The sequence below is a fragment of the Phyllostomus hastatus genome, unplaced genomic scaffold (assembly GCF_019186645.2).
Source record: "Phyllostomus hastatus isolate PE091 unplaced genomic scaffold, TTU_PhHast_1.1 phas_contig_80, whole genome shotgun sequence".
Taxonomy (NCBI): Eukaryota; Metazoa; Chordata; class Mammalia; order Chiroptera; family Phyllostomidae; genus Phyllostomus; species Phyllostomus hastatus.
In genome coordinates this window covers 20,632,309-20,644,642 of record NW_025333960.1, presented here as the reverse complement: position 1 = coordinate 20,644,642, position 12,334 = coordinate 20,632,309, and the positions used below count along the sequence as shown (strand labels likewise).

Sequence of the window (12,334 nt, the reverse complement as noted above, 5' to 3'; positions counted from 1 at the left end):
AGATTACATTTTGAAAGTAAAGGGCAAATGCTCTTTTAGACTTGGTTGTGGTGACAGGTTTGAAGATGGTATTTTTTTTTTTTTTTTACATTTTGGTCCTTCATCACTGTCCCCAACATCACTTTGGTAATGTAAGTGAAATGAATGAGGCTGCCATGATGTTTGATGGCTTGGTTTATGTATCAAAGGTGTAAATGAGCTACTAAAACCCTCAGGTGCAAACAGCAGAGATTCCATTTATGGTGTCTTTTGGAATTAGAGACTTTTATGCTTGGGTAGCTTAACTTGGTCCATCATCTTGACACCTACTAGCTGTTAGATGCTGTGCAGCGTACCTGTAACTCAGAAGGCAAGCCTTTACTCTTTCCACATTTCTTCAAAGTTGGTTTTGTCCAAGTTCCTCTGAAAATCAAATTGTTAAGGGTAAAAACATTTAACCAAAATTTTTCAAACCACTATATGCTGCTTTGATTTCTAGAGCACCCAGTGATTTCACGTGGTTTCACAACCTTCTTGTCCTTGTGTCCCTCTCCTTTTCAGTCACTAGAGATCTAGCCAAAATGTGAATGCATGAAACCAGTTCCCATTGCTCCCAACCCCACCCCCAATCCTTACTCTATGGAAGTCTAAGGTTTTTGCTGTGACTCCGAGTACTAATTCCCTTACCATTTGCTTCCCACTTGACACTAGAGATTGGTCCTGAACACACCCTTGTTGTCATCTCTACGCCTTTGTCCACCAGGTCCAAGCCTGAGACATCCTCTTCCTTCTCCTTTGAAACTCAGCTCAGGAACCTCCTAGTTTAGAAAGCCAGTGGGTTAGAAGCATTTCCTCAGTGGCCCCATGATATACATTGTCTCTAAGCATAACCTGGCTACATGACTCAGTTTGTGTTTGACTCTTCTCTCAGATTCACTAAATATTTACCAAAAGATAACACAGGGCAATTTTTTCTCTAATTTAGACCACCTGCATTAAAATCATCCCAGGAGTTTGTTAAAAACGCCCTTGTAAGCCCTGCCCAGAACCTACTGAATCAGAATCTCAGCAAGGACCACTCTGTAAAACTAAAATTTGAAAACCACTGGCCTGTGGGAGAAGTGTAACCCAGCGCACCTGGGTTACAAGTGTGTCGCTTCTATTTCATACCCCAGTCAATGACGAGCTAGGGCTCCAGGACCCTTGCTAGTTTTCATCAGGAGGCCAAATGTTACACTGTGCACTGGGTACTTTTTGCACTTTACTCTTTTATGGACTAACTTTCCATTCTCTTGCTCCCCGTATCCTTTTCTGTCTCTTCTTCCTGTCTTCCAATTCTCCTTCTACTATTATCTTCTTAGGATAACCTGGGCTCAGTGACACCTTTTTTTCCTACAAAATATAGCACCAACAGGATCCCGCCCCCCCAAAAAAAAACAGTACACATCACTACTTTGTGAATGTGTATCTCCATAGCTATGGAGCTATATCTGAGTACTTGCCACCACAATCCGGTTAAGGAAGCAATTAATCGTAAAAGCTTACATAGCAAAGGAATAAACACACCTGTGTGTGTGTGTTAAAAATAAGGTATGGACTGTCCTTTCATTTTAGTCGGCAGAAGAAGTACAAATTCTGTAAGTAATTGACCTACACAATGTGCAACAATAAATATTCTAATTTTCTGTGACATTTTAAAGTAGTAATTCTTTACTCAAATACTTATCTGTGCTAAAATAAAAAGGTACCTAACCCAATAAAAGGAAAATCTTACATAAATTAACCACAAAGGTGCATATCATTAGACCATACCTCCAAGGGTGTCAGATTACAAGTGTGTCCAGAGTACATAAAATATACATTACAAATTTTTCTCATTATAGGCACAATCTATTACAAAAATATACTTGACATTTATAAATTAGAAGATCCATTTGAGAGCCTCCAAAATAGGAAGGGGAAAGGAGTGATGCCAATGGTAAAAAAGCACACATCGATGCAAACAGTTCTGCTTCTATGGTTATTTTCTTCATCCGTGGGGGGTAAACAGCAGTTTATACCAAACTCGGTTTGCAGGCAGATCACAGTAGTTCACAGGGTGGGTAAGTCATGGTATGCGGGCCAGATAGCTGCTGGAATCACTCAACTTAAAACATGTGCTCAGTAATCTAATGGTACGGTGGACGGCACTGTAGCTTTGTAAGAGTCTTTAGAATCACCATCTACACCCTCTTTATGCTCTACCACAAGTTAAGATACAAAAACCCCAGGGGCTATCCTGCACCAGACCTAGCAGAAACAATTTATAAACAAGCCTGTTCTTTAACTTTCTTTAACTACTGAAGAAAAACCTACTGGATGGTGTTGCAAAGTCTCTATTCTGTTATGTGAACGCAACACAAACTTATTTGAAATACTGAAAACTCTCTAGAGAAATAAGCATTTTTAAAAGCAGTACAGGAACAGTTTTTTAAGGAACTGTGAAGTACAGGTGTTTATGTGATGTTTTTCTAAATAATAGTTCAAACATTTGAACTGAAAATTCAAGAGGGAACTCTGAAGAAATTCATGATTCAGAAAAGCTGCACAATCCTGAGACGTTTGCCTCATGTCCTATTGCCAAGAAGACAACAAAATGCCAAAAGGCATATTTGAATGATTCATAATGTTCTTCCCTTCAGATTAGATAAAACCAGGTATCCAAAATTTTTAGGCAGTAATTTTTCTCTTCAAAAAGCATCTAGTTGGTTTCTCAGTCTCCCCACTCTCTGGATGCAGGGTAGCAATCCTTTCTCTCTGGCTAATGCATAATATCCATGCAGGACTCATACCAGAAAGTGGATTAACACTTTGGAAGTGAGGAAACAAAGATAGTTTAGCCAAAGTCAGTAAAGAATAATCATTTTAGTCAAAGAAATTATTTTCCCCTCAAAACCAGATTAAGTAGATCAAACCTGCCAACATTCTAAGCTGCTCCACCCATGTTTTATTTTTAAAAGTATTAAAGTTCAGCTAAAAGGCTATCTAAATGACACCCCAAGATGATACATTTCATTCAGTTCAGTATAAATTTTTTTAAAATATGACCTTAAGATTCAGCCGAGTTAGTCACACAATTATAGTAGAAACACCTAAGTGACTGAGGTATTTTGATTCTTCAAAACCACAGATGTGCAGTACTAAATGGACAAAGATGTAAATTAAATGACAGTTAAAATTAATAACAAAGAATAAAAATAATTTTGAACCTCTTTTATAATATCAAGTGACCTGAGCTAAGGGGAAAAATATGAAATCCTGGCAAAAGATAGCCCAGTAAATTCTTCACCAGCAAATATTTGAGGCCAAAAAAAACCAAACCAAAACAAAAAAACCCTGTGTTCATTCAAGAATAACCTTTTCAAGTAATATGTTAAAAGATTTCCAGAAGTTGGTAATTGCACAATTTATCACAAAGAAAGGAAAACTCCTAAAATGTAGGCATTTGTTTATCTAGTTATAGACTGGGCTTTCTAATAAATTAGTAAAAACAGTTAAACCTTTGATTATAAAACTATCCTCCACTTGCTTCTACTTGGTTGACTTTCAAAGGAAAAAAATCACCACTTTAAAGTATTTTGCAGACAATTTGTAGATAAATATTTTGAAGACACAACTTCAACTGAAGAGCAATTTTTTTAATAAGGAAAACATGGACTTCTGGGTTATTAACATATATTTTTACACTAAAAGAAAACTTGCTTCATGGCCTGGAGACCTGCACTCGACTCGCTGCTCCACTCACGGGGTACGCCAGTTGCCTCTGGTGCCTGCGGTTCTCGGTCTGGACAGCAGGGACGGAAACATCTGGGCCACGGTATTCACAGGAGTAGTTGGACGGCAAAGTACAACACTGGAAAGCACTTTTATTTTGTTCAAAACACAATATAAATGCTATGTCATGATACCGTTAATAATTTTACAGGTGCGTCTTAGTGTTCCCAGTCAGACGTGTGCTTAAAGTAGGCGTTCCTACAAGATCACAGGTTGAATATTTAGCTGGATTTTATTTTAAAAATAATAAATCACAAAACTAAAATGTTTGAACAAGGTCACTTAACCCTCTCCCCAGGTGGTTAGTCATAATCACTATTATCGTCGTTGTTATTACTTTTAGCTAGATCTTTACTATGTCAGCCTAACGGGGAAAATGTGTCCCTGGCACAGGTGGTTTTCAGAAGAAAAGCCGATCTTCACGTGAGCTGTGTCCTCTGCTTTTACTTTAAAGTGCGGAGCCCAGGTGGGAAGAGGCAGAGCGGGAACTCCGGGCCTGTCACTGAGGAACCAACTCCCTCAGAGAGGCCAGAGCAGCGTGGATGCGGACATGCAGTCTGTTTTCAAAGTCGTAGCCAGAGAAATCCTCCTGAAAGACCAAAGACAGACACTTATGGACTCTCTTCGCTAAGCTTTCTGAAAGACAGCAGTTTAAACCCCACTAAGTTTCGTACTTTCCAAAGGAAATCCCTCACACTCCAAAGGCTTTACATCCACTTAATTTTTTTCTTATTTCCCCAATGTTGAACTGTGTGTTCATTTTTAAAATGCCAAATGAATGTCATTAATTCTGTCTTTGTAAAATTTTCCTCACGTGACTACTGACACAGAGGTCTTCATTTGTGCTCAGTGTCGGTTGCTGTTAGAAATTCTTGACTCAAGAATCTGGTTATGAAATATCAAAAGTTATTTCCCAAATTAGAAGTGTTTACAAAGCAGAACGAGAGATTCTGCAGGACTGTCTTAGGGAATTTGTAATTTCACTTAAAACTCAAGTGTTTGCGGATTCAATTATCACCACTTTTCCTTTTCAGAAATACCAATCAGAACAATCAGTTCACAAACTTTCTTGAATTAAGACTTAAGTGCACGCTACAGACTTAGGCCCACTAGGAAGAGGGAGATTCGGCGTTTTTACCTTTGCTTGAAGAAGTAGAGTTCTGCCTCTTGCTGCAGTCTATGAATGTAAAAAAAATATTGCTCACCACCTGTATTTATAGAAACTCATGCAGAAAATGTTATAATGGGATGTGTTAATTAAAATGGTTCATAGTAGTCACAGAGGTGAGTCAACCACTCATTAAAGTAAAATTCCATTTTTCTTTAATATAGTGAGTCTACATAAAGGAATGACTTGAAAATAATTTTTCAGAATCTGCACTATAATCCTATAAATGATAACAACTTATAAGAGTTATAATAATTTAAGATATTAGTAAATGACCTAAAATTGGTGATAATTAAAAGGTTTATTTGAGGTTGGTAAGTTACAGCTCCTTGTATATCTAAGGGCTACATATTTAAGGGTTATGCTACAATCATTTCCATTGATTTGACTTAACTTTTAGAAAGTCCATATATTTGAAAACTGAGTTGAATTTACTAAAAATAAGAATTTAAAAAGCCAATATTATGCAACTGAGCTTCCAAAAGAAGGTACCAGGTAAATGTAGCACTACTGGAAATCCCATTTTTTCTAAAACCTGCCCCATTATATATACATCTTCATAGTAATTATCAACTTAAAGCTATAAGACATTCTAAAGTTTGTTAAGGAATCATCTCCATCATCCTCATTTATTCTCACTACTGTCTTTACCACACTGGCAAGTTGGGAGTCTGTCCCGTTTTGCAGGTCGGGAGGAAGGCGTGCGGCTCGGTAACTTCACCGGCGTCACACGCTGCGGCCAACGGCTCAGCTGGAACCATAAGAGTGCAGTTCTGTGCTCTTCGGCATAAGCCCCCTACATCGTATCACTCCATTCTAAAAACGGCAGCGATCTTCCCTCAAACAAGTTTTTGTCCAAAAACCTAATTCCAGAGAAGAAATTATCTCCTAAACAGATAAAATTAGTAGCTTCTTGGATTTATCCTATGTGAAACAAAAATTAAAAACCAACACTATTTAATCAATTTATTTTAAAAGAAGGCTGCTTTGTGACTGCTCACTAGCATGTTTTTGGTGATGAATTTTATTTAAGAAAATATATAACATCTTACCTCTGGTTTGTCTAATAGAAGACAGCCCAGTTCATAGCAAGCATATGGCTGAACGTATAAATTATTCTGACGACACAACTCATCTTTAACAGCTCGCTGAAAGAACTGGAAGTGAGACAAATGCCATTGGAATTAACTGATTTCCCTAACTAGGCTCATCACATCTTCAGGACACAAGAACGGGGACTCATCCCATTTCTGTATTCTGTATCAGATTTCCTCTTCGTCCTGCATCTTCATTCCTTCCCCTCCACCCTCACCCATGTTTGAGGAGTGTTTGCCAGCTTGTCGGGTGAGCCTTCTCAGGACAGTGTTACCCACCAGCCAGCCCCATTTGCACTGCTTATTTTTACAGCTGGTACACTAGCTTCCATTGGTTTTATTGATGAGGACATCTTTATCTCTCTCTAAGTCAGAACACCTGACTTTAATACCTAAAACAGAAAGCACACAAGCTAAAACCATCTCTTTTTTAAAATTGTTTTAAAAATTTATTGATTTTGAGAGAGAGAGAAACATCAATTTGTTGTTCCACTTACTTATGCCTTCATTGGTTGATTCTTGTATGTGCCCTGAATGGGGATCGAACCTGCAACCCTGGTTTATTGGGATGATGCTCTAACCAACTGAGTACCCAGCCAGGGCCCAAGAACCATCTAGTGGCATGTATCTTGACTGTATCTAGCTGATATTTAAGCATATGACAAAAATGACCTATTTAGAGCTATATAATAACTATTATACTCTACACTGAAATATCAATTTAAAATTAAAATTAAAATACAAGTCAACACATCAACACTCCAGGATTTAAAAGCCCAAGACTCTTATTATTGTACATGAACTCTCAAAGAGTATTCAACATAACACTGGGATATACTTTAAAAAAACAACAACAATGTAACAACACAAACAAACAAACAAACAACAAAAAAACCCTCAGAGAAATCCCTCCAACTCTATTTGAAAATAATGAATGGCTCTTTTCCACATCTTATGCACCCAGCGTATCCTAACCCGGCCCCCTTCAGTCACACACCAGTGACCTGCAGTTACAGAGACACAGAACGTGAGCACACACCAACCCACATGGATGAACACGCTGCCGTATTTATCTGAGGGTGAGACTTCGCTCCGCTCATCCAAAACTGTGTTTGCGTTTCCTCCTCCTCCAACAAGACTGTCATATTTTGTTAAAAGCTAGTACCAGACAAATGGAGGCGGGTGGAAAGAGGTACTGCGGGAGCCCGGAGTTCCACTAAAAACCAGTATTAACCGTCGCCAACTTCTAACATAAAGTAGATACAGCCCACATTGCCGTGGGGGGTCCGGCTTTGCTCAGCGCGCACTCGTTTCTCTCCCTCGTGGGCACATCTGCAGGTTCTCACAGTTTACTTTTCTTAGCCATGACCACGGCGACAGTTTACCTGAACAGCATCTTCCGAGTTCCCCAGACATTTGTGTATGGCACCGAGAAGCAAATACTTTAGTCCAACAACAGATGAATCATCCACTGCATGGCAGGCTTAAAGAGAAAAGAGCAGGAAGGAAATGCATTCACTTAACGCCTTAAATGCCATCAAGAGTGAAGTACACTTCATTGTTCACACAAACTCAATTCAAAACTATGGTCGCTGAAAATCAAAAGGTTCCCCTTCCTCAACCATTTGTGAATGTCCTTAGTCAAAGAAAGGCAAAGATACTAACTTCAGAGGGCCAAGAAGACTCAGAACTGCATCACGTGGTGACTTGTGAAAGGAGACAATCTGGAAAGACTTCTGTATGGTTCCAACTACGGCACTCTGGAGAAGGTAAAACTGTGGGGGCAGGGACAAGGCCCTGGCTGCCAGGGGCGGGGAGGGAGGGTGGGATGAACGAGTGGTGCACAGGGGATTTTGAGGCAGTGAAACTGTTCTGTGTAACGCTGTCTGTACGCACGATACATGCCCTTACACAGGTGTCACGCCCCACCGGATGCACAACACAATGAGTGAACCTAAGGAAACACTATGAACTTTGGGTGACAATGAGGAGTCGGTATTGGCTCATCAGATTTAACTCTGGTCAGGGGTACTAATGGTTGGGGGGCAGTATGTGTGGAGGATGGGCGGGGAGCTCATGTGGGTAGCTGCTCAATTTTGCTGTGAGCCTAAAAATTCCATAAAAAATAAAGTCTATTGATGTATTGCTAAACTGCACCATGTTAACTTCATAAACCACGCAACAGGCCCTTTACATGTCTGTATGGGTGCTGCTGTACATAGTCTCTGGGAAGGGGTCGGACTGGATCCCTCCACTTCAGGAAGCTTGCCGCCTGCTGTGGAGGGCGGGACCACAGGTGGAGGGTCACAGGGGGGTTTTCCAAGGAAATGAAAAAAAGTAGAAATTGGAAACATAAAGGAGGAAAGGAAGTAATCATATTTCTATGAACTAGTAAGTATATTGAGATTTAGTAATATTTTACAAATATATATACACACATATATGGTTGTGTGCTTATATGTGTGTGTGCACACAGACATACATACTATTGACTGGAAGGCACTGGAGGAGTTGGGGAGAGTGGCAGGAAGTGAATATGAAGAACAGAACCTGACCCTACAGATGCAGGAGTTGCCTCGAAAGACTAGGCTGGGAATAGCTCCATATAAATGGTACTCAAATGATCTTAAGGCAGTAGTATTAAGGAAAGTGGAATGCAATTCATGCACGCACTCATTTGATATTTACTGAGCACCAACTATGTGCTAGAAAGTTCTAGGTGCTTGAAATACAGCAGTAGCAAAGTGGAAAAATTGCCTGCCCTTAAGAAACTAACCTTTTGTGGAGAAGTGTTTAACCTGACGTTAAAGAAGCATTAGTACCAGGGTGAAAAATAAAGGCAGGAAGAGAGATGAGGGTATGCACGTGAGTCAGAAAGGCACAGTTCAAGCCTCCCTGAAAAGTTAACATCTGAGTCAAGACCCAAAGGAAATGAGTGGAGGAGGAAACATGTGGATGTTTGAAAGCGCGTTTGCAGGGGGAAAGAAGAGACACTGCAGAGGCCCTTGGCCAGCACGTGCTGGCCAGTTTGAGAACAGTAAGAGTATAGCTGGAGCCCAGTGAGCAAGGAGGAAGAGCAGTGAGGGCAATGGAATAGAAGGCAATGTGTGAGTTCATACTGCAGGGCACTGCAGACCACTGAATGAACTTGGGCTTTTACCCATGGGTCTAAAACTGAGAAATGATGCGGTGTGATTTAGTTTAATAGGATCATTCTGAATGCTAATACACAGACACATCTTTAAAATGGAAGAATACAGTGTAATGGGAGGGTGGGTGGGGGAAGGGCTAGAAGTGGAACCACAGAAAAGGGTGTAAGAATCCAGCTAACTCTGCCTGCGAAAGGGGTTACCACGGGGACTCTGAAGACATGAACGCACCTATGTGGGCCGGATGAAAGGAACTTCATCAGTGCATATGATCACCAGTCCCCACTACCAGATTTTCTGACATTTAACCTTTGTCTACAAAGATCTGCCCTGTACTGTACACGAGAAATCAATTTTGGATCATTACTGCTTAACACTGGGGAATGGTGTGATCTCATTAATAGATCTTACAAGTGGGCAAACTTTTAACAAAGATATTAAAGCACTGCCTCTTTTTTACCCCCACTCCGCAACTACATCTTTGTTATTTATGGAATATCCAGAACGGGGTTTGCAGAATATTTACTCACATTTAGTGAGAATTGTCCTTGTGCCTGTCAATTACTGCCTTTTATATTTGCAGTTTGTTTGATTATTAAATTAAATGCATGAGCCTGCACTAACTTCACATTCTTTACTGCTCCTTTGAGTTAGATCAGCAGATATCTAGACTTGGGTCAAGAACTAGGATGGGTTTAAAGTTACGCATATCTTTTAAAATGGACACAGCAGAACTTGTGCACCCAAGAAAATTCCGTTTCCTTTCCAAGAGTCCCCTCAGGAGGGTTACAAGCCTACTCTCCTTGCAGGGCCTCCGTGAGCAACTCCTTTTGGAGTTTCAGTATTTTGGTCTCTGGAACAACAGCACTGAAGAAAGTTTTAAGCTTTGAGGATGGCAACTGCAAGGAATTCTGATGGTAAAAGCATGTGATTCGATAGAAAACGCTGGATTTCATCAAAAACAAGCATGAATGTAGAGAAGGCTGACATTTTTTACAGTGACTAAAAACTATGTATTTTTGAGTAAGTCCAAAATATTAATACTAAATCTCTTTTGGAAAAAGGCAGCATGTATGTGAATAAGGACACACTTCCACAGATAATTATTTTCTGTGAAACCATCGTTTTGGAGGTAAGGGTTTGTGTGTTAGTCTCATCCTGTAATTGTACTCCCGGCTGCATGATGCACCTGCCCACTCCCGGGAGGACGGGGCTGTGGGGTGTAGGAAGCCGGAAGCTCCACCACGCACTGAGCCGTCCTCAGACCAGCAGCACTGACACCAGCGCCTGAGGGAGCAGCCAGTCCCCGTGCTGCTCTGGCCTTCAGCCCGCTGATGATCAAATGGGTGGGCCACAGTGTCTGCCTTTCCCGCCGCAGTGTGGGGCAAACTACGTAGTTTCCTGGGCTAGTAATATCATTCCAATGTCTGCATCAAACCTTTAGGAGAAATGTCACAGTATTTCTTTAATAACCAGTAATGCATTATTTTATGTAAGGTTTAATTTCTTCTGTGAACTTTTCCTACCACCACAATAAATACAACTTTATGAAGGTTATATTGCCATAATCTGTAGATTTATGCTTTTTGAATGTATGCATGAAAAGTGTAGGCGTCTAATTATACTCTTAGGTTATTTACTCGAGAGAAATGAGTGTGTGATGTCCAAACAAGAAGCTAGTACAGTTATGCTGGTAGCAGTAAAAGCCAGACACAGACTGAGTGTCCCTGAGGAGGATCAGTGAGGAATGGCTGTATGAGCAGAGCCATCCAGTGGAGCACCACTCAGCAAGTGACAGGTACGAACTACCAACACAGGCTCCATGGTGGATCAAGCACACAGTCAAAGTCAAAGTCAATAATAATTGACTATAATAAAGTCAACTATAATAAAGTCAAAGTCAAGCACTAAAAAGTATACACTGTCTGGTCCCACTTATTTGAAGTTCAAGGACGGGCAAAAAGTAACCTCTGGAGCCAACTCACAGCAGAGCTTGCCTGGGGGCAGGGACTGGCTGGGAGGGGCCACCGAGGAGATCTCGGGTGGTAGAAATGTTCTCTGTCTTGATTGTGCTGGTGGATGCTGCAGCGTGTGTTTGTCAAAACTCACTGAACCTACACTTAGTACCTGTGCAATTTAATGAGTGTGAATCAAACCTGTAAGAAACAAAGGAACTTTGTTGAGAAAAACACACTTCCAGCAACCCCCACGGCTGCAGGATGAGCACAGTCAGGGTGCGGCACCCCACACTGCCAACACAACAAGCAGGTCTGCGCAGTCCAGTGCTTCCCACACCCGGCCCCTGAGCGCCTGAGTTCTCTTAGTCACTGCGTCATCAAGCCAAGAGCCACAGACGTGCACTCTGAATCAGGGAATATTAATGAGAAACTGAAGAAGCAAGCCAATGTATATGGTTTTGTGTGTGTGGTTTTTTTGTTGTTGTTGTTGGTTTTTTTTTTACCTTGACTCATCCTCTGCAGGTTGGGGAAGGAGCAGTTGGGGAGGGCCTTCCACAAATACAGCACTTCGATGGACGCCAGCATGCAGAGTGCCCGGGTGGGCGTTTGCTTCCGGAACCTCTCTGCCTGCAAGAGGTAGCATGACTAGTATGCTTTGGAGACATTTAACAGTACACAGTTCCTACTTGACACAAATGGCCCTCTGCCACAGAGCGAAAAATGAAACATTTTCTATAAAAAAGTTTTTGCTTTCTAATTTTTAATATATCAGTACCTGTGCCTTTTGCTCATCATTCAACTCAGTCTATTATCATGTTTCAGGATTTATTCTGAAAACTCTGGGATGAAACTAGATTTCGGGTTAAGTCAAAGGGATTTATAAAAGCTGGGTGACAATAACTCAATGGTTTTATAAGGAGGATGAAGAACTAGGTGACTTTTAGTTATGGTTTTTCTGAGTTTTTAATCTTCTTCCAAGGTGCAGCTCTCTCAGTGGCATTCCATAGTACAATCTCGTTTGCACTCAAACTAGGTCACTAACTGCTCATTCCATAAAAACTTGCTAAGTTAAAACCGTGGGATATTTAGGATATGACAAGTTGTCGTGTAACCCACAGTAACTCAGCTCAAGTTTATTCTTAAAAGTGTAGGATAAATTATGGGCACTGTCCC

The 12,334-nt window shown here is 40.7% G+C and overlaps 1 protein-coding gene across 1 annotated transcript in view; it reads right to left on the bottom strand.

The window, feature by feature from the left end:
* Nucleotides 1-3,635: 3,635 nt before the first annotated feature.
* The window catches only part of TTC39C (tetratricopeptide repeat domain 39C), a 97,502-nt gene continuing 88,803 nt past the window's right edge, over nucleotides 3,636-12,334 (bottom strand). Inside the window, exons 10-14 of the mRNA XM_045850092.1 lie at nucleotides 11,665-11,788; nucleotides 7,440-7,537; nucleotides 6,013-6,117; nucleotides 4,931-4,969; nucleotides 3,636-4,381 (exon numbers count right to left, since the gene is read on the bottom strand). Coding sequence (XP_045706048.1) covers nucleotides 4,292-4,381; nucleotides 4,931-4,969; nucleotides 6,013-6,117; nucleotides 7,440-7,537; nucleotides 11,665-11,788 — 456 coding nt within the window. The 3' untranslated portion in view covers nucleotides 3,636-4,291. The remainder of the gene's footprint in view (nucleotides 4,382-4,930; nucleotides 4,970-6,012; nucleotides 6,118-7,439; nucleotides 7,538-11,664; nucleotides 11,789-12,334) is intronic.